The 21996-nt window shown below is 41.4% G+C and overlaps 1 protein-coding gene across 1 annotated transcript in view; it reads right to left on the reverse strand.

Moving 5' to 3' along the window:
* The window catches only part of FANK1 (fibronectin type III and ankyrin repeat domains 1), a 117905-nt gene that overhangs the window by 27153 nt on the left and 68756 nt on the right, over positions 1–21996 (reverse strand). The window contains 1 exon segment of the mRNA XM_023224408.1: positions 3664–3841. Coding sequence (XP_023080176.1) covers positions 3664–3841 — 178 coding nt within the window.

Consider the following 21996-nt stretch of genomic DNA (forward strand, 5'->3'; position numbering starts at 1 on the left):
TGCTGTCTCCCCCCTAAACTGTTTCAAAAGCTTCCCCGTCAGTCCTCCCTGCTGCTTGCTGCCTGGCCTACCTACGGCCTGTTCCCAACTCAGCAGCCAAAGGGATCCTTGTAAAACACAAGCCAGATCACGCCTCTTCTCAGCTTCACAGTCTCCAGTGGCTTTCCTCGCCTACTCTCAGAGTAAGCCAGAGTTCTCCCAATAACCTTCAAGGCCCAGGCAGTGACCTCTCATGACCCAGCTGCCCTCACCCCCATTACCTTCCTCCTTGTTCCCGCTGCTCCTCAATGCTCCTGGGACCCGCCGGGTACACTTGCACCACCAGGCTTTCTCACCTGCCCTTTGCTCTGTCTGTAAGGTTCTTCCCCCCAATAGTTGCAAGGCTCCAGGTATCCTTGCTTCAGATCTACTCAGAAGTTACCTTCTTAGTGAAGACTTCCCCACCTCTACCCCAGGCCCTCAATTTTTCCTATGCTGCTGCCCCTTAGTACATACTGCCTGCTGACTACCTATTTTTACTTATGTATCTTATTTACTGTTTGCCTTCCTCATCACGAGGGAGGAACTTTTTCCCAGTGCCATATCCCCAGCATCCAGTGCAGTGTCTGACACATGGCAGACACTCAATAATACACGCTGATGGAATAAATTTAATGCATGGCACGGGCAGCAGTGATCACAGGAATTTAGGGCACAGACAATATAGGGTAGTAAGGAGAACTTCTCAGTGGAGGTAAAATCTGACCAGGGCAGAAGAAAGAATAGGGTGAGAGGGGAAAATCTGTCCCAACAGCGGGGAAAAAAACTGAACACACATGCAGAAAACATCAAGGCATATTCAAAGGACAGTAGGAAATCTGATTGGAGGGTTTGTGCTGAGAAATAAGAGGCAACAAGAAAGGCAGGTGTGGGGAAGCTGTGAAAGGCATTGATTGTTAGTCTAAGGAATTTGGCCTTTATCCTTCAAGCAATGGAGACCCACCAAAGATAATTTGACAAAAGAAAGATTAAAATGGAAATTAGCCCGGCAAGATAGAACGATGAGGGAAAAATTTTAAAAAGGAATAAAGTCAACTCCTTCTATAAGAAAATACACTGGGCAGGTGTAGGAGCTGCGGATCCACAAATGAGCTAGAGGGAAATAGAGCTTACATCCTGCAGGGGAAAGCCCCAGCTAATGAGGGAAAGCACAGAAGCAATTCTACAAATGGAGAGCTCAGTAACTGACTGGCTCTGAGAAGCCATGGAGGAAAGCCCAGCCAAAGACAATGTCATTGATTCCAGATAGACTGATGACTGATGGGAACAGAAAATGACAAATCAAGAGGAAGTTCTTAAATCCACAATCCAAATATCAGGTATTCTAGATAATCACTTTTTACAAGCAAAGCATTTGCTAGTTTTAATGCCATAGTAGAGAAAGAAATAAGGAAGCAAAAGAGGTCAAGATTAATACAGCCTAATTCTGCCACCTAGCGTCAAGATTTGTACTGTATAATTCTGTGAGAAATGCAGGCATTTTCCCACTGTCCTTAGAGCGGGGACCACAGATGTCACTGCCAGACCCACAATGCCAGGTTGTCTTCGGGGTGTGAGTGCGTTCTCCAGCCTGACAGCAACCAGGTCTCTGGGAAAAATGCGGACAACACAGACACACACCTCAGGCTGGAAGCCAGCACACGCAGCTGTGGTTTCTCTAGCTGAGGCTGCCTACCTGGCCATCCAGGAAAGGAACAGCCAAGGAAGAACGAACGATTCAGGATGGCCCCACTCGCCTGCCCAAGCACAGCTTGTGGTGCTAAGGTGATGGGGTAAAGAAAGATGTCTTTTTCTTTCTCCAGAGAAATGCTTCTTACAATTCATGCTTTTAGATAGAAGAAGCATACTTTCAATGAGTAAAACGATACGATTAAAACAATATTTGACTAGTTAGAACAGAACTATTTTTACATGGTTACCTACATTTCCGATTTTTTTTAAGGCACAGAGAAATTTCTCAAATATCAGATACATTATCACTCAGGGAACAGTTGAAGTTGGAGCCTTCATATACAGATTACTTATTTTTACATATTTTATATACACATACACACAAACATATCTGTCTCTTCATGTCAGCATTTTTATCACAATGCAAACTTGAGAAAAGGCCAGGAAAGTGACGGACCTGTTCTGTATCTTGGCGGCATCAAAGCCAGTATCCCGACTGTGATGCTGCACCATCGCATTCAAAGATGTTACCATAGGGAAATGGGAAAAGGTACAGTCACCCTGTATTATTTCTTACAGCTGGGTATGAATCTATAATTATTTCAAAATTAAAAGTTTACCTAAAAACCGTATTTGTATCTCATTTTTGGTATTCCTGAATCACAAAATAGTCATTTTGCATTTTTCAAGTGGTAAATCTATCAAGGGGGAGAAATAAGTCAGAGATGATATGAGGACTGAGAAGAAAAACACAACATTTTTTGAGACAGAGTCTCACTCTGTCACCCAGGCTGGAGTGCAGTGGCACAATCGTGGCTCACTGCAGCCTCCACCTCCCAGGCTCAAGTGATCCTCCCACCTCAGCCTCCCAAATAGTTGGGACTACAGGCATAAGCCACCACACCTGGCTAACTTTTGGATTTTTTGTAGAGATGGGATTTCGCTATGTTGCCTAGGCTGGTCTTGAACATCCAGGTTCAAGGGATCTGGCTCACTTCAGCCTCCCAAAGTGCTGAGATTACAGGCATGAGCCACCATGCCTGGCCAAAAATGACTTCTTGATTACTCCTGGTGGTATCTGTTCATGCAAGAAGCATCTGGAGGGCCTAGCTATATAACAGCCAGCACTGTCAAGGAACTGGCTGTCAAGGAACCAGCTAGAGCGTTAAGCAGGCAGGAGTCTTATTTGTCTCTCGCTGAGTTTAATACTGGGTGGGGAGGCAGGAAAGGAACAAGTAAAAGAAGTAAACAAGTAACAAGGTAAACAAACTCAACAAACAAGTAAACGAGTAAAACAAACCCAACGGAGCTAAATGCTATGTGGCATAAAAAAACAAGGTTCTGAGCTATAGGAGGCCTGTGTGGAAGGATGGCTACTTCAGATGGCCTTCTGGGGACGCGGGGTTGTTTCATCTGAGATTAGCAAGGTGTGAAGGAACCAGCTGTATAAAAACAGAAGGAAATGTATTCAAGGCAACAGCAACAAGCAAGACCCTGCGATGGGAACCAGCTTGGCCTGTCAAGGCTGAGAGGCAGCCAGCGTAGTATAAGAGAATTGACAAGGGGACAATGGTATGACATGAAATCAGAGAAGCTGGCCAGGGCAGACCATGCGGGGCCATCCTACGTCAGTGAACACAACAGCCTGATGGGAAGCTCACCTAATTTCATCAAGCTATCGTTTGAGTGTGTCTCTGCATACTGGATTTTCAATACGTATCATTAAAATATTTCAGAAGTCAAAGAAGCTCTCAAAGGTACAGAGGTTTAATTTCAAAGTTCCTGCTAATGCCTATTTTCCAAAAATTTTAATTCATAAAAGAGCATGAATACAAATGATGCTGACTCATTCTTTAATTTGAAACAAGCAGTGGCTTTTTAAAGACAACAGAAATCATTCCAGCTAATCAGGAAGTCAAGGCAAAGTGGCAGGCAATTCAACACTGCACCTACGCATAAATGACACCGTAAGAGTGCATTTTGGGGTCTTCTTCTTCAATCGAGAACCTGAACCACTGCTCCTGAGGTCCTTGGCGTTTGGCTTTCTTTTCCAGATCCCAGTATAATTCAATGCTGTGATGAGTCACTTTGCCCACGACAGGTGGATGAGGCTTTGAGGGTGGCGTGATTTCTAAAAAAAAGAATGATACCGAATTTCAGGACCCAGTTTCCATAAGGAAGAGAGACCAGTCGAGTGGATTACAGCTGCTTGGTGATTGAGCTATTTTTCTGAGCATAAGGCACACATATGAGCATACCTCCCTGTTGCTTAAAGAGCCCCTGAAAAGCTAGAGATACAAAATTCAGCCGATGTGTGAGCTACCACAGTCTTCAACAAGCATGTCTTGTACCATGCCTATCAATATCATGCCGCCCACTGACCCTTCCAACGGGATGCTTAACATATCAAACGGATGAGGTTGTACTTGACCTGCTGGAACACAGTGTGCTTCTATTAATCCTTCAGTGACTGGCTAACAAAGCCAAGACACGAATGCTCTATCTGATTCAAATATCTGGAACATAGATGACAAAGGGTTGGCATCTATGCTGTATAAACAGTCCTCAGAAACTAACCAAGAATAAGGGCCCAAGGTTACTAACGAACCTAGCAAAAGATGAGCAGCACACAAAAGAGCAAAAACAAATTGCCAAGGTAATATCTGGAAAGATGCTCATATCCCCTAATGCTCACAGAAATTGGTAACAATGCGGTATAACTTTATACCCAGTCAGAAACTGAAAAATTTCGTAACTTTCACAAGTCACAAGATAGGGAGAGGATATTCTCATGTGCTGGTTGTAGGGAAATATGACTTACGGCCTTTTTAGAGGGCAATACGGAAGCATCTATTAAAACTAAAAACACACATATCCCTCTGTCCCACCATCCACCCTTCTGCAGAAATCAGAGCATAAATACACACGAGAGTGAGTGGCCAAGATGGCTGACTAAAAGCAGCTGGTGCACCTGGCTCTCAAGGAGAGGAACAGAAGGAGCAAGTGAATACAACACCCTCAACTGAAACAGCCAGGTACTCGCACTGGGACTAATCAAGGGAACAACTTGACCCACAGAGAACAAAGCAAAGCAAGACAGGACGACGGCCCACCAGGGGGCAACACGGAGCCAGGGGATCCTCCCCTGCCCAGGGAAGCAGTGACTGAATGGGCGACTCAGAAACCACACTTCTCCCACGGATCTTTGCGAACCTCAGGTTAGGAGATCTCCATGCAAACCTCTCTCTACCAGGGCCTTCAGTCTTCAGTCTGACAGAGCTGCGGGGAGTCTTGGCAGAGCAGCCGCTCAGGCATGCGTGGAGACCCTGGAGCCTTAGCTACTCAGGCTTTCGAGCAAAAGTAGCCATAGCTCTGCAAAGTGAGAGGTGAGACTCCCGTACGTACCCTTAGGAAAGATATGAATCCAGGCGGCTGCGCGGCAACAGCCCGCAGGCCCCACTTCCAATGCACCTCACGAGATGAGACCCCACTGGCTGGGAATTTCAGCCAGCTTCCAGTAGTGGCATTGCACCTCCCTCAGAAGGAGCCCCCAGGGAGAGGGACAGGCCACCAGCTTTACTGTTTGGGCACCTTAGCCATTCCAGTCTTCAGGCTTTGGAAAGTCTGAGCCAACACAGGGCAGAAGGGATCCCCCAGTACAGCACAGCTGCTCTACCAAAACGTGGCCAGATGGCTGCTTTAAGCAGGTACCTATCCCGTTCCCTCAATGGGCAGAACCTCCCAACTGGGGCCTCCAGCCACCCCTGCCCAAGCTGTCCATCTGACAGATGGACACTGAATTTCCCCTGGGATGGCACTCCCAGAGGGAGAGGTGGGCCACCATCTTTGCTGCTCAGGTGCCTTAGTCGTTCCAGCCTTTGGGCCTCATAGTATCCAAGGCGATCGGGGACTGAAGCAGATGCCTAGCACAGCACAACTGCTCTACCGAAACGTGGTCAGACTGCTTTAAGTGGGTCCCAATCCCGCTCCTCCTCACCAGCTGGGACCTCCCAACCAGGGTCTCCAGCCACTTCCTACAGGTACCTTTGGCCCGACACCAGGTCCATACCTCCCTGGGACGAAGCTCCCAGAGGGAGGGACAGCTGCCATCTTTGCTGTTTCTCAGCCTTCACTGGTGACACCTCCAGGTTCTGGAAAATCTGAGGTGACTAGGGACTGGAGCAGGCCCCAAGCATACCACAGCAGCCCTGTGGAAAAGTGGCCAGACTGTTCCATGGGTGCCTGTTCCCATATCTCCTCACTGGACAGGTCCTCCAGGCCTGGGCCTCCAGCCACCACTGCCAGAGCTATGGAGCCAGTAGCAACTCCCTGAACAGAGCCTCCAGAGGCAACTGAAAGCCTCTCTCCCACTACCTCAGCAGTGGAACTGCCCTTGCCACCCTCAAACTAACAAAGGAGCAAAGACTCTAAGAGTGCCTTATCTACACCTCCAATAAACTACAGTCGACCCCAGGAGAGGCAGCCAGTCTGTCTCCCACAGGTCCCACACCCCCTATCCCCCGCATGGCTCATCAGCAGACAGGGAACCCCTGGCTTGGGCACACAGCACAAACCCTCCACCTTGGGCTGACTGCACTGAGTGATTGCTGACCCACATCTCTCTGAGGTGGAGCCCCCAGGAGTCAAGCAAATGACCCTTGGCCACAACCCCCTGCTAAGATCTCTTCCTGTGCTGCCTCTAAGCTGGGAAAGGAACATAAACACTGAGATCACCCCAGAACTGCAGTGGGCATTCCAGGAGTGCCAAGGAGAGCCAGCACTCAAGTGGGAGAGGAACGCACAGTTTCAGAGCACTGAAAGGGAACACGGCGGAAACTGTGAGGAAACAGGGGAGTCACACAACCAAGCAAGAGTCTAGCAACTGACCAGTACACCTAAGTGCCACCTACTGGGTCACACCCCAAAGCTTCAACACCAAAAATACCTCATTAACATACCCCCTCTGAAACCAGAGACAAGTAAGCTTTAAATAAAGACCCTACACAAAGCATCAGCCCAGTGAAAACATCCAGAAAAGAAGTCTGCTGACTGTACTCAATCTACATTAAAGGAACACCCACATGCAGAGATGAGAAAGAACCAGCAAGAACTCTAGTAACATTCAGATGACCAGAGTGTCATATGTCCTCCAAATGGTCACACCAGTTCTCCAACAAGAGTTCTTAACCAGGCAGAACTGGCTGGAATAAAGGAAATAGAATTCAGAATATGGATAGGAACAAAGATCACTGAGATTCAGGAGGATGGTGAAACCCGATCTAAGGTAAAGAAGAATCACAAGAAAATGATACAGGAGCTGAAGGATAGAATAGTCAGCATAAAAAAAACTAATGGGTCTGACAGAGCCGAATAATATAAGAATTTTACAATCGGTTGCAGTAGCTCACTCCTGTAATCCCAGCACTTTGGGAGGCTGAGGCAGGTGGATTGCCTGAGGTCAGGAGCTCGAGGCCAGCCTGGTCAACATGGTGAAACCCCATCTCTACTAAAAATACAAAAATTAGCCATACCTATGGTGGTAGGCACCTGTAGTCCCAGCTACTCGGGAGGCTGAGGCAGGAGAACGGCGTGAACCCAAGAGGCGGAGGTTGCAGTGAGCCAAGATTACGCCACTGCACTCCAGCTTGGGTGACAGAGTGAGAGACTGTCTCAAAAACAAAAAAGAATTTTACAATGCAATCACAAGTATTAACAGCAGAATAAACCTAACTGAGGAAAGAATCTCAGAACTTGAAGACTGGTTCTCTGAAATAGGTCAGGCAAAAATGAAAAAAAATTTTAAAAAAAGGAATGAATAAAACCTCTGAGAATGGGATTATGTAAAGAGGCCAAATCTACAAATCACTGGCATCCCTGAAAGGGAGAAGAAGAAAACAAACAACTTGGAAAACAAATTCCAAGATATCATCCATGAAAACTTCCCTAACCTTGATAGAGGGGCCAACAGCCAAATTCAGGAAATACAGGGAACTCCTGCAAGATTCTACACAAGAAGATCATCTTCAAGACAGAAAATTGTCAGGTTTTCCAAGGTTGAAATGAAAGAATGTTAAAGGCAGCTAGAGAGAAAGGGCAGGTTACCTACAAAGGGATCCTCATTAGGCTAATAGTGGACCTCTCAGCTGAAACCCTACAAAAGCCAGAAGAGATTAGAGGCCTATTTTCAACATTTTTTTTTTTTTTTAAATCTCCAACCAATAATTTCATATCCTGTTAAACTAAGCTTCCTAAGAAGAAACAAGATCCTTCTCAGATAAGCAAATGTTGAGGAACTTCATCACTAGACCTGCCTTATAAGAGATCTTGGAAGGAACAGTAAATATAGAAAGGAAAGACTGCCACCAGCTAATACAAAAATCCACTTAAACACACAGACCAGTGTCACTGTAAAGCAACCACACAAACAAGCCAACATAATAACCAGCTAGTGACAAGATCAATGACAGCAGCAGCTAATGACAGGATCAATGATAGGATCAAACAGCACAATGGCAGGATCAAATCCACACATATCAATACTAACCTTGAATGTCAACAGGGTAGATGTCCCACTTAAAAGGCATGGAATGGGAGAAAATGTGTGCAAACTATGTATCTGACAAAGGTCGAATATCCAGCATCTATAAAGAACTTAAACACATTTACAAGAGAAAAATAACCTCATTAAAAATTGAGCAAAGGACATAAACAGACACTTCTCAAAAGAAAACATACATGTGGCCAACAAGCTCATGAAAAAAAAGATCAATATCACTGATCATTTGAGAAACGCAAATCAAAACCAAAGAGATGCCATCTCACGCCAGTCAGAATGGCTATCATTAAAAAGTCAAAAAAACTCAGATGCTGGCGAGGTCACAAAGGGAACCCTTGTACACTGTTGGTGGGATAAATGTGTTCAACCATTGTGAAAAGCAGTACGGCAATGCCACAAAGAGCTAAAAGCAGAACTACCATTTGACCCAGCAATCCCATTACTGGGTATATACCCAGAGGAATATAAAGCATTCTACCATAAGCACACATGCACATGAACGTTCACTGCAGGACTATTCACAATAACAAAGACATGGAATCAACCTAAATGCCCATTGATGACAGACTGGATACAAAAAAGTGGTACATATACACCATGAAATATTATGCAGCCATAAAAAAGAATGAGATCATGTCTTGTGCATGAACATGGATGGTTCTGGAGGCTATCATCTTTAGCAAACTAATGCAGGAACAGAAAATCAAATACCGCATGTTCTCTAAGAGGCGGCTAAATGAGAAGAACTTAGGAACACAAAGAAGGAAACAACAGACACTGGGGTCTCCTTGAAGGGGGAGGGTGAGAGGAGCAGAAAAGGAAACTATTGGGTATTGAGCTTAATACCTGGGTGATGTAATACTATGTACAACAAACTCTTGTGATGCATGTTTATCTGTGTGACAAACCTTCACACATACACCCAAAACTAAAATAAAAATCAAAAAAGTTAAAATGGATACAGAGACACATACATAAGGACATTACCATAGTTTTCAGCAGTATACAGCAAAACAACAACAAAAAAGATGACCCATTTATAAGGGAATGGACAAATAAGTTATTCTATGTCCATAAAGTGGAACATTATACACCCTGTGAAAAATGAATTTGTTCTATACTAGGTGCTTTGAAAGGACCTCCACTAAGTATTGTTGGGTAAGAAATCAGGGTGCAAAGAAAAACACAGAATATCCCATTTTTGTCAAAGGTAATAAGGGGTACAGTAGAGTGTACACCAAGCTGTTTAGCATGCAATTTTTCTATGTTAGTTTTGTCTCCCCTGCCACACTTTACTCAATGCTTCTTGAGTCTCAAATATATCACAGATTTACTGCATTGCTCATTTAAAAAGAAAGGATCTTGTATTTCCCTTAAGCCAATGTCCCAAGTAGCTGACCGGCCACCCTCTGAAGACCCAGGGGTCCTCCTGCAGTGCAGTCCCACTGAGAAAGACCGGGCTGCCCTGGTCTTGCCCACCCCAGGCCAGTGGGGCACACAGCCAACAATTTCACTTACACGAAGATCCCAGAGATATGCTAGGAGGCAGCCTGCAAGCTCATTTTCCCAACTTTATTTTCCAAATGTTTATAGAGAGCTTGATGAAATCAGATAGACCCAGGTTTGAATATGTTCTCTGAAACCGAGTTAAAAATACCACAAAGTGTTTCGTGATAATTAAGTTAAAAAGTATCTAAATAAATGATGGCATATTTCCTACAGTAAAATCCTAACAACTAAAAGAAATTAGCTGTATGAGTTTTTTACACACCTGCATCAACATAGATCAATTCAAAATGAATGGGTGGAAAACATGGGTTGCAAAAGGACACACTACATGAGTATAACACACAAAAAACACTACATGTTGTTTACGAATGCACAGATATGCAGTAAAATGAAAAAGCTGATGGGAAGATCACACGCCACCTCGACAACATAAGGGAAGGGATGGGGGCATGATGGGCAGGAGGAGGGTCTTGCCAGTATATTTGTAAGGTTTTATTTCTTCATGAAAAAGACTTTAGGACATATATGGCAAAATGTTAACATCTTAAACCAAATGGTACATTGAGTACATTACCATTTGAAATAATTTTGATATGTTTAAAATATTAGTTTTTGAAAACTATAAAAATCAATGATATATATTACCCTTTTGGGCCGCTTGGTTTTCTCAGAGAAACCAATTTCAGGGTTCTAGACACTGAGGGACACATGTGGAAGAAGGAAGTACTGAGCCAGACACTGACCTCTTACTGTGAGTCATCTCACTGAATCCCAGCAATTCTGGCTGATGGATGTCACGATGACTCACGTCTTCACATCCTTGTATCATGACATCAGTGTTGAACAACTCATGTTTTTCCCAGCCCACTAAAACCAAACATCAGGAATGGTAGACTGTTATGGATTACCCCCAAAATAACCAGAAGCCAACAAGCATTTCAGTTCCAAAGACATCCAGCCTAGAATCCTACTAGAGATCAGAAAAGGCAAGCATATCTAAATTAATGTCAAATTTCAATGCAGTTCACCATGAAGCTGTGTGAGGAGTAAAAAGATAACATTCCCAGAGACCCAAGAGTTTCTTACGGCCTGCTCTTTACCGATCACTGATCTAGGTATATAATGAGAGATTTCCATTAGTGAGCACGGCACCAGCCACAGGTGGCCCACTGCCACCAGAGCTGGCCACAGGCCCACTTCCAGCTGCTACTAATGATGGAGCCAAAACCCTCACTGCTAGTCATCACCCCCCTCCAGATCTGGTACAGAGCCCAGAAAAGGTGGGTGTGGTGCTTGGAAAGTTGGTTCATGTTTGTGTGTGTGTTGGGGGTGGGTAGTGATCCAAATGTAATGGCAGCATGGTCTCTCCAAGGAAGCCTTAGGTGTGAGTGAAGCCTCAGTGAACACATACACGTCAGCAATGGACCAGCTGCTGCCAAGTCACACAACTACGCAACACGTTGCTCACACAGAAATGCCAATGGTTAGTGTAGAGCCCATTGATAATGTTCCTGCATCTTCTTTACTTTCATACAAAACTCATCAAGATGCAACTCTCCACTTAGGCAAGAGTTGCTTTTTGCAAAAAGTTTTTATTGCCAGATAGGACCTGGATGGTCAGGTCATGAATGAATGAGCTCATCAGGTAAGAGCTAGTTATTTTTAGGATGCCAAAAAATAGTGGATGGGACCCAATTTGTTTTGCTTTGTTTCTTAGCCAACCTACAGTAATTTGACAGGTGTATTCTAATCCTTACAATATTATACCCATATACTTTCTATTTTCTCTTTGATAAAAATTCTGGTGTTTTTGTCATCATCTGCTAATATATGTGTTTTAGGATCCTAAAATATGTACATTTACAGGTCACCAGCAGAGTGCAAACGTTACTACGACAATGAAGCAGAGGCCTGGGGCGGCACTGAGCCTTGGTAAGAGCGGACGGAAGTGGCAGGTCACAAGCCCAGTTGCTGAGAGGAGAACTGCAATGCAGCAACACTTATATGACACTTAATTTGGGTCATGTACTAGTGTGGATGCTTTATTTATTCATTTAACTTTCACCACATTTAACTTCACCAACTCTATATGCTGTAAGGATTTTTATTATCTCCCTTACAAACAATCTGAGGCACAGAGAGGTTATATAACTTGCCCAAGGTCACACGGAAATAACTGGTAGAACCAGGATCAAAATGAAGATAATCTGGCTCAGGAGTCCCTTACTTTTAGCCCTGTAGCATACCGCCTCTTAAGAGTAGAGATATAAAATGTAGACCAGGGGTGAAAAATCGACTAGTAGTTCGTTCTCCAGATTTCCTTATTCATTTTAAATCAGGTCTAGCTCATGAACTGGCTTGAACCCCAAGGAAATTTTTAAATGATCAAGAAAACTCCGTAAGAAAAAGTGAGACAATGCAAATCAGGTAATTGTTTGAATAAAGTATAGAGATGTTCTGCGCAAGCAGAAGATAAGGCAGCTTATTCTAGCACCGAGGTCAGGGAGGCTGCTGACCTTCAGGAGCCCAGTCCATGAAAGGAAAGATGGTGTAAAAAGCCCACAGCAACCAGTAGTGGAAACCAAGAAAGTAGAGAGTTTGTCTGATGTTTACTTGCAGACACTACGGGCACAGGTAGGAAGCCAGTCCAACGCTGCATTAGGCTCAGCATGAAATCTCAAAGAGTTGCATCAACAGGAGGGAAAGGCTATAGAACGTGGGCAAAACAATTAGCCAGATAGCTCACAGATAAATCTGAAAAGATTGTATATACTTAGGGCAAAAAGCACACATCACGGTGGAAAACTACTCTGAATTTACTACTAATACATGAACAAGTCTATTTGTAAATGTTATCATCTCCAAGTTTTATAATATAGCTAAAGTTGCAAGGAGTGGTAAAAATATCTATGACTATAGTCCTGACTCACTTGACACTAGGACTTAACGTGCTGGATGTATAACAAGTAACACATCTTTCCTAAGGTGATGAAAATCAACATTTTGAGAAATTCAAAAGCTGATCCTTTTTGCTATTTATTTAACCATGATGTTTATATCCCTATCTGTATTTATCTGTTATCAGTGGAAACACTCTTGAGAACTGTTTTTATAGACTCTATTCAAGTTTTATAGAACAGATACAACACATCCACAGAAACACATTCATAGACACAACTTACATGCTACACTTTTTATACAAAAGTTTTAGAAGTCTATTTTTTCCTGTCATAAGTAAGTCTCAGATCTTTCAAAAGGTACTTTCTTTTTTTTAAGTCTGATAACCAGCATCCAAATTTAAGCAACCACGTAACTTCATCACAAAGTCAGGCTTTTATTTTAACTTTTCTAAAGATTTCGAAAGATTTTGTTTTCTAAAAAATTTTCTAAAGATTTTGTTTTCTAAAAAATGAAAAGAAAAAGGAGACCTTATGTTCAATTTTGGATGGTTCTTTTAAATAATTAGTAGGATCTTTCCATCATGACAAATATTTATCTTAAAAGTTTCCCAAGTAATGAAAAAGGAAGAAGAACAACGGTAAAACTAGAAGAAGTACCTCAGAAGGACGATTATGAGAATTTATGAATGTGTTACGTACAACAAAAAGCCTTTTGTAAGAAAGTTCTTATGCAAATCTGACAAATAAAACAATTTTATGCCTCTGGTGCCATTTGTCAAGCAATAAATAGGAATATAGAACAATAAAGGGTTTCATACACTGTCGCCACTCAGTCCCTCTGGTTACTCAGAAGATGGCATAAAACATGGCTCAAGTACATCAGAAATCATAATAAAAAGCTATCACTCATGAATTATAGGTTTGAACATAGAAAACTATAAAGTTTATGTAAACCACTATACAATATTAGGCCTTAGCATCCTACATTTTTTTAAAAGGATTGTAATAGTAAAAGAAATGCACCAGAAATGTGCCAAGAGGAGACTCAAAAAACAAATTAGTAAAACAAAAAAAATCAGATTAGTCAGCATCCTTATGATAAATAGTTGACCGTATCTCAAAAGCTACAGAGAGAAGTGGTGATCACACACTGTACTAGAATGAGCAATTGTGATCAGTATCATGAAAAGTGGGAAATGATAAAGAAAAAAAGCAAATATAAATAGATTCGTTATATAAAAATAGAACACCTTAAAGCAGAATTGTAGTTTCCCTCCTATTCCAAACTTATGTGAAAATTTACTGAAGTCAAATTTCACTAGCAAGGGGCATCTGTGGTCTAGCCTCCAGTGGCACATGGCCTGCAATGAAGATGACTGCACAATGAAGGGATGCTATGAGAACAGTAGTGGCTGTCACCTCAAAGCAGTTTCTCATGGCTTGATCAGATATTTACAGTAACCATTCATCACAAATACATTCTAGGTCGGGTGCAGTGGCCAACCAATACCTGTAATCCCAACACTTTTGGAGGCCAAGATGGGAGGATCACTTGAAGCCAGGAGTTCGAGACCAGCCTAGGCAACATAGAGAGACCCCATAATCATGCCACTGCACTCCAGCCTGAGTGAAAGAGCAAGACCCTGTCTCAGAAAGAAAAAAAAGGAGAAATTAAAATAACTATAAGGTACCATTTTACCTGTAAAATTAGAGGAAAAACATGTAATGGTAATAATATTCAGTGTTGTTTAAGACTGGGATAAAATGGTTTGAGATTGAGGATTACACTGTATATTACACAATTCTTTAAAAAAACAATTTAGCTGTATTCAAAAATGATTATAAGATCTCCTACTTGGTAGTCTCGCTTCTAGAAACATATCCAAAAAATAAATTCAGAAATCAAAAAACAAATGTAAAAACTAAAATGTTTTGTATTGTATGTGCTTTTATTTTTATTATGAAAAAGTTTCTGTCTGCGCATGGTGGCACATGCCTGTAGTCCCAGCTACTTGGGAAGCTGAAGCAGGAGGATCAGTTGAGCCCAGGAGGTTGAGGCTGCAGTGAGCTGTGATTGTACCGCTGCATCCCAGGCTGGGTTATAGAATGAGACCCTGTCTCAAAAAAAAATAAAATAAAAAATAAAAATCTCACAAATCCTCTTGTGTCTGTTACCCAGCTTCAATTAGCAGCACAATTATGGCCAATCCTATTTTACCGAGGAGTCCATCCACCATCCCTGCCCAAACCTGGGTTATTTAATAGCTAAGTTTTGATAAGACTTTACTTTGTATGAGTGTTCTAAAACTTTTTACATATATTATTTAATCTTCACAACAACCTTATAAAGTGCTAGAACTTTCCTCCTATCTTTTACCTGTAAGACTGGAGACACACAGAGGTCCCATCATTTGCCAGGGAGGTCATGTAATAAGCAGCAGAGTCAGGATTCGAACCCAGGGAACCCAACTCCAGTGGCATGCCCTTAACTTTCTACGTGCTCTCTACTACTGCCCTATGTTTAACTACATACACACATACATAAATCACAACATAAAATAAAAACCAGAAACATTTGAATACCATTCACAGCAATAAAAACTAATCTAAATGTCCAAGAACATGGAATTTGTTAGATACACTTTGGTACATTATTTATATAGAAGAATATTTACTGATTAAAAGCATGGAAGATGATATACTAAGGAAAAGACATGAACTTACACAGATGTTATGATTATAATGGCGTGAAATGTACAGATGCACACAGACAGAAGAACTGAAAGAATTTAGAAAAACGAAAGACAAAATAGCATTATGGCTGATTTTTTGGTATTATTTTAAGCTGGTATAGTACTGAATAAAGGGGGAAAAAACAAAATGTAACTGAGCATTTTTATTCTTAATGGAAAAAAGATTCAGCTAAGACGAACTACTAGCCTAGACTCTTCCTTGCTGAGCTTATACATATATGATAGCAACAAGTCTGATAAAAATAAACCAAGAATAAGTCAATGTGGATGCTTCAAAGCATGAGACATTTCAATTACACTCTGGCTCAATTTATTGACCATTTTGGTGTCAAGCAGATATCCTGCTTGACATTTATTTCCAAGGAAAAAGTTTACTTATACCCATTCATTCAGCACACTTGTGGGACACCTCCCCTGTGTCCTGAGGGCACAGGTATAACCAAGATGACCAAGAGGGAAGGGCAAAGTGAGGAGCAGGGAACATTCGACACCAAACAAATACAAACCAGATGCATGGGGGAGGCAGGTGCGGAGCGAGCCTAAAGGAAGACGTGTTCAAAATGCGTATAGTTTACATACATTCTAATCCGGGAATAAGGTGCCTTAAGTGAAGTCTCAGGATAAAGAAGCAAGTCTGGCAGAGCCTGCAGGCAAAGAATACATTATCTCATGCAGACATTTCAATATACTTCAATTTTCTTATGTTTTTATCCCCAAACATTCCTTATTCTTTAAAAGTAAGTAATGTAAGTGCAAACTGCCCAAAAGTTGCTTTCCTCCACTTTGCTAATAAGTTCTTCTAGGGCAAAAATCAGTTCAAACAGCAAAAACAACAAAAGCCAAAACTCCCCAGGGTAGTAATCGGGAAACACTGCTTCCGCTCCTGGTTCTACCATGGAGATTTCTCATCAGGAAAAGTGGGGGATAAATAAGGATACCTTTCCTGCCTCCCTCTCAGATTTACTGCAAAGAAAAAAATAATGCGACAAAATATTGAAGTGATTTGAAATGTATAGAGGACTTCACAAACATAAGGTAGTGGTAATGCCTTTGAAAGTCACAATGCTCACACCTATTTCACACTTCTAACTACATGGAGTTCCATACAGGTAACAGGTGGTAGGCAAAGAAGGAAATGTGCTTCCAAGATATTTCCTTTACTTAATTACAACAACTTCCATTTACTGCAAGCTTGCTCTAAGCAAAATATCATACAGGACACTTGATCAACAACAGATTCAACCTCACGATGATGGGGTGTTCTCAATTTACAGATAAGGACAGAGAGGAGGAGACCAAAGCTCAAAGAGGTACAGTAGCTTGTTCAAAGCTACACAATTGGTAAGTGGAAAGCAAGGATTTCAACGCAGATCTCTAACTCCAAAATCTGTGCTCTTTCCCCTACAGGCGGTGCCTAGTATGGAGCTCCTGAGATTTTCTATGCAAATGCACAATGAGTCTGTAAAATGACAAAGTCTTTTACAATCAGATAAGAAAAGCCAAATTGCTATATATATTCTTTAGACACAGTATGTCACTGAAGTCTAAAATATATTCATAGTGAGAAATGGTAGGATACTTTAACAATAGCAAAGTATTCAAATGCACACGATCAGCTTATATTCACTCTTAAGAAAAACATACTACTGAAGGATATGACCAAGCAATTCAGGAGAAGAGGAGTGCCAGTGAAACCTACTCAACCTCACTGATAAACAAAACGATGCAATTACAATGACATTTTGCATTCAAGTTTGTTTGTTTATTTATTTTTTTTTTTTGAGACAGAGTTTCGCTCTTTGTTGCCCAGGTTGGAGTGCAATGGCACAATCTTGGCTCACCACAACCTCTGCCTTCCGGATTCAAGCAATTCTCCTGTCTCAGCCTCCCAAGTAGCTGGGATTACAGGCATGCACCACCACACCCGGCTAATTTTGAATTTTTAATAGAGATGGGGTTTCTGCATGTTGGTCAAGGCTGGTCTTGAACTCCTGACCTCAGGTGATCCGCCTGCCTCGGCCTCTCAAAATGCTGGTCATCAAGTTTATTAAATCTAAAATCTGCCAATAGCAGTGAAGAGGAAGAGTAGAACACTCTCAAACTGCCAGTAGAATATAAATTGGGAAATCTCTTTGGAAAACAAGTTGGCAAAGCTAAGTTCAGGTCGTGCATTCTCTATCATCCAGCAATTCCACTCCTAGGTATGGTTCCTTACATGTGTAAGAATGTTCATGGCAACTTTACGTTTAAGAGAAACAGAAAACTACTGTAATGGCCAGCATGAAAAGATTGGGCAAATTATGAATAATCAAACATTAGCATACTATATAGCAGTTAAGACTAAAGTTAAAATGAATTGGGGCTAAATATACCCATGTGAATAAATCGAGGGGAAGGTTGAATCACAAAAGAAAGCTGTAAAACTTTATGTAGGTCAGGTGCAGTGGTTCATACCATGATTCCAGCACTTTGGGAGGCCTAGACAGGTGGATCACTTGAGGTCAGGAGTTCGAGACTAGCCTGGTCAACATACTGAAACCCCATCTGCACTAAAAATACAAAAATTAGGTAGGCCATGGTGGCTCACACCTGTGGTCTGAGCTACTTAGGAGGCTGAGGCAGGAGAATCACTTGAGCCCAGGAGGTGGAGGTTGCAGTGAGCAGAGATTGCACCACTGAACTCCAGCCTAGGTGACAGAGCAAGACTCCATCTCAAAAAAAAAAAAAAAAAAAAAAAAAAAAGAGAGAGAATGATACAATCTACATAATATTTGATCAAAACTATATCACAGAGGAAGATAAACATAGTATGAAAGAAAAATAATTTTGGCAGCAATATTTTGTTTCTTAAGCTAGGTGGTGGCATGTATTGTTTTACATATTTTATGTCTGAATTATTTAATAGAAGAACAAAGTACTGCATACATGGATATATTTCTATCCTTATTTTTGTCTTACCCTTCTCCCAACTAAATAGGTATCCAGGTAAGCTACACTGCAAAATTATCTTAAAATGTTATATAAAGGTGGTTCAGCTTCAAATTCAGGAATCCTGAGACTTATGCATCTTTAATATTTTCTATATTCCAATATAGTTTCAATGCAACTATAGTTGCCCCTCGGGATTGGTTCCAGGACCCCCAAGGACACTAAAGTTCAAGGATACTCAGGTTCCTTATATAAAATGACACAGTATTTGCATATAACCTACATGCGTCTTCCCATATACCTTATATCATCTCTAGATTACTTTTATAATACACAATACAATGTAAATGCTATATAAGTAGTTGAAGTAGTTGTTATACTGTATTTTTATTTGTGTTTTCTTTGTTGTTGTACTGTTATTTTTGAGGGTTTTTTCTCGTAAATATTTTTAACCCTTGGTTAAATGTGCAGAGCAGACCCACAGATACAGAGGCCAATTGCAGAGATGAAGCTCTTGGAGGAGAGTGAGCTGAGGTTCATTCACTCTCCACCCTACAGCTATCAATAATTATTTGATCCGAGCTGATCTGATATTATTCAAATATCCATAAGATTCTGTTTTATCATTCCTTAAAATATGTTGCAATGAATTTAACCATGACAGATAAGCAGTGACTTAACACATAATATGTAGCACATTTTATTCTACGGCCTTTGGTGCTTACCCACATTTACACTGCCTATTATTGACCAGTAGGTGTAAAAATTAGATAGCAACTAACTTCAAATATGCAAACAGAGGTTTCCAATATTTCTGTCACGTGAGTTCCCATCATTACATGAATCCATCTCCTAGTTCACGTGTGTCACCCATAGGACGTGACGCTGTCTTTCAACTCAGGTTTGTCAGGCTGTCTGATAAAAGTTCTCAACCCAGATAGTTACAGAAATCAATTATATTCTCTTGAGCCTCTCTTATTCACACAACTAAAATGGAATGACACATACTGACACAAAAATCTTTTAAACCCTACTGTTTTAGCACATAATGTGATATTAAAGGGTAAATATGACTATATCAGGGATCATTCCCAAATTGCCCTCACTGCTGTTTTCCTTCTCCATCCCCTGGCCTGCCAATATCCTTTTTTATTCATTCTCTGTTCCTTTGTTCACAATAATTTTGTGAATGTTACTATGCGGTAGACCTATTAGGAACAGGGAGCACAAGACACTTTCTGCCCTCATTGAGTCTGCAGTCTTGCAGGAGAAACAGACATTAAACAAAGACACTACCTGCCTCCCTAAAAAAAGTTATCATAATTGTGATGATTGCTCTAAAGGAAAATAACTGGGGTGCTGAGGGACATCCGAGCTCATATCTCAAGGAAGCAGCCCAGAGAGAACAATGAAGAACATAATAGCAAGAAAAAGGATTCTTTCTTCCACGTAAGTCACCAGTGACGTGCTGCCCCATGGAAATCCAAACCTGAAAATGAATCCAATCATCTTAATATGGTAGTCTGACTAATATTAAGCCCTCTGGAGAAAAATCTAATCCTCATGACCGACATACCTGATAGATAAGCTAGACAACCCCTTAAGGGTTGTAATTTTTAAGGAAAATGTAATTTTTTGTTTATACATCAAGTCATAGTATCTGCCACATACTGTTGCTCTTCAAAATTGGGTTTCTTTATAATCTATAACTGCATTAGCCCATTCTCATGCTGCTATAAGGATAAACCCAAGACTGGGTAATTTATAAAGGAAAGAGGTTTAATTGACTCACAGTTCCACATGGCTGGGGAGGCCTCAGGAAACTTACAATCATGGCAGAGGGGAAGCAAACAAGTCCTTCATCACAAGGCAGCAGGAAGGAGAAGTGCTGAGTGAAGTGGGGAAAAGCCCCTTATAAAACCATCAGATCACATGAGAACTCACTCACTATCACAAGAACAGCATGGGGGAAGTGTCCCCACAATTCAATTACCTCCTACTGGGTCCTTCCCATGACACATGGGGATTATGGGATTACAATTCAAGATGAGATTTGGGTGGGGACACAGAGCCAAACCATATCAACCACCATGTCCCTGTTTCTCTAACAGCTTTCTACAATGGTTTACAATAAAAATAATAAATAGAAGGGTTGGATGAACTTACCTTATAAAGACAAATTTTGTGCTCTAAATCTTCCCAAACATACTCATTCTAAATAGGCGACCAGGGTATACACAGAAACATAAATTGTATTTTTGCAGCCAGTATGAAAATAACCAGGATCATAAATCAGATATTAATTATAAATAATGGTCATTCTTCTTTGCATTTATCAGAATAACATCCTACATAACAAATCCCCTGTTTCTACTGTGGTACTGTTTCCACATTCATCTGTTTCTTGGCTCCAAGCATGTCTTAATGGCCAAGATTCAGTAACTAAACCTATTCTGCAAATAAAATGCAAAGGCAGCTACTATATCATAGTTGTCCTTCCAAAAATTCTCCTCCTATAGAAAAAAAGTTTGAAAATAAATTTACTTCCCTTTCTTTGTGCTAGCTACAAAGGTACACTTTTAATCTCAGCTTGAATACAAATAAATCTCTTTCATCTTCCGATCAGGTATTGCTTCCCTCTTCTTCCCTTTCTAACCTCCTTCCTTAAGCTCCCACTTTCTTCACACTTAACACCCCCTTCAACTCTTTCATTAATTTCCTAAAAATCTTTAGGGGACTTGCACTTGAAATTATCTTTAAACCACCAACTTTTGTTCTGCTTCACCCTATCTTACTACAGTATGTAAATATGTATCCCTCTCAAAATTCAAATTACAAAATAACCCTACAAATAAAAACTGGCATGTGTGAGGCATTTAGGAGTAACCTTGATGAACAAGGAATGTAAAAAATGCCATGCAGTCAGAGGGGTTCAAGAATGCATGCTCTGTTGTCTCAAAACAGAAGCCAAAATATATATTCAGATATTGGCCATTTCTTTTTTTTTTTTTTTTTTTTTAGACACATTTCTCTTTGTTCCCCAGATTAGAGTGCAATGGCATGATCTTGGCTCACTGCAACCTCTACCTCCCAGGTTCAAGTGATTCTCATGCCTCAGCCTCCAGAGTAGCTGGGATTACAGGCACGCACCACCACTCCCAGCTAATTTTTGTATTTCTAGTAGAGATGGGGTTTCACCATGTTGGCCAGGCTGGTCTCGAACTCTTGACCTCAAGTGATCCACTGGCCTCGGCCTCCCCAAAGTGCTGAGATTACAGGCATGAGCCACCGCACCCAGCCTGGAAACTTTTAAAAATATATACTTAAAAAAAAATAAGCCAAGTGCGGTGGCTCACGCCTATAAATCCCAGCACTTTGGGAGGCTGAGGCAGGTGGATCACAAGGTCAAGAGTTCAAGACTAGCCTGGCCAAGATGGTGAAACTCCATCTCTACCAAAAAAAAAAATAGCCGGGCATGGTGACGGGCACCTGTAATCCCAGCTACTTGAGAGGTTGAGGCAGAGAATCGCTTGAACCCAGGAGGTAGAGGTTGCAGTGAGCCGAGATTGCACCACTGCACTCCAGCCTAGGTGACAGAGCAAGACTCAGTCTCAAAAAAAAATTATATATTTTATATATA

This window comes from Piliocolobus tephrosceles, chromosome 9 (assembly GCF_002776525.5).
Source record: "Piliocolobus tephrosceles isolate RC106 chromosome 9, ASM277652v3, whole genome shotgun sequence".
In the NCBI taxonomy this organism is placed as follows: domain Eukaryota; kingdom Metazoa; phylum Chordata; class Mammalia; order Primates; family Cercopithecidae; genus Piliocolobus; species Piliocolobus tephrosceles.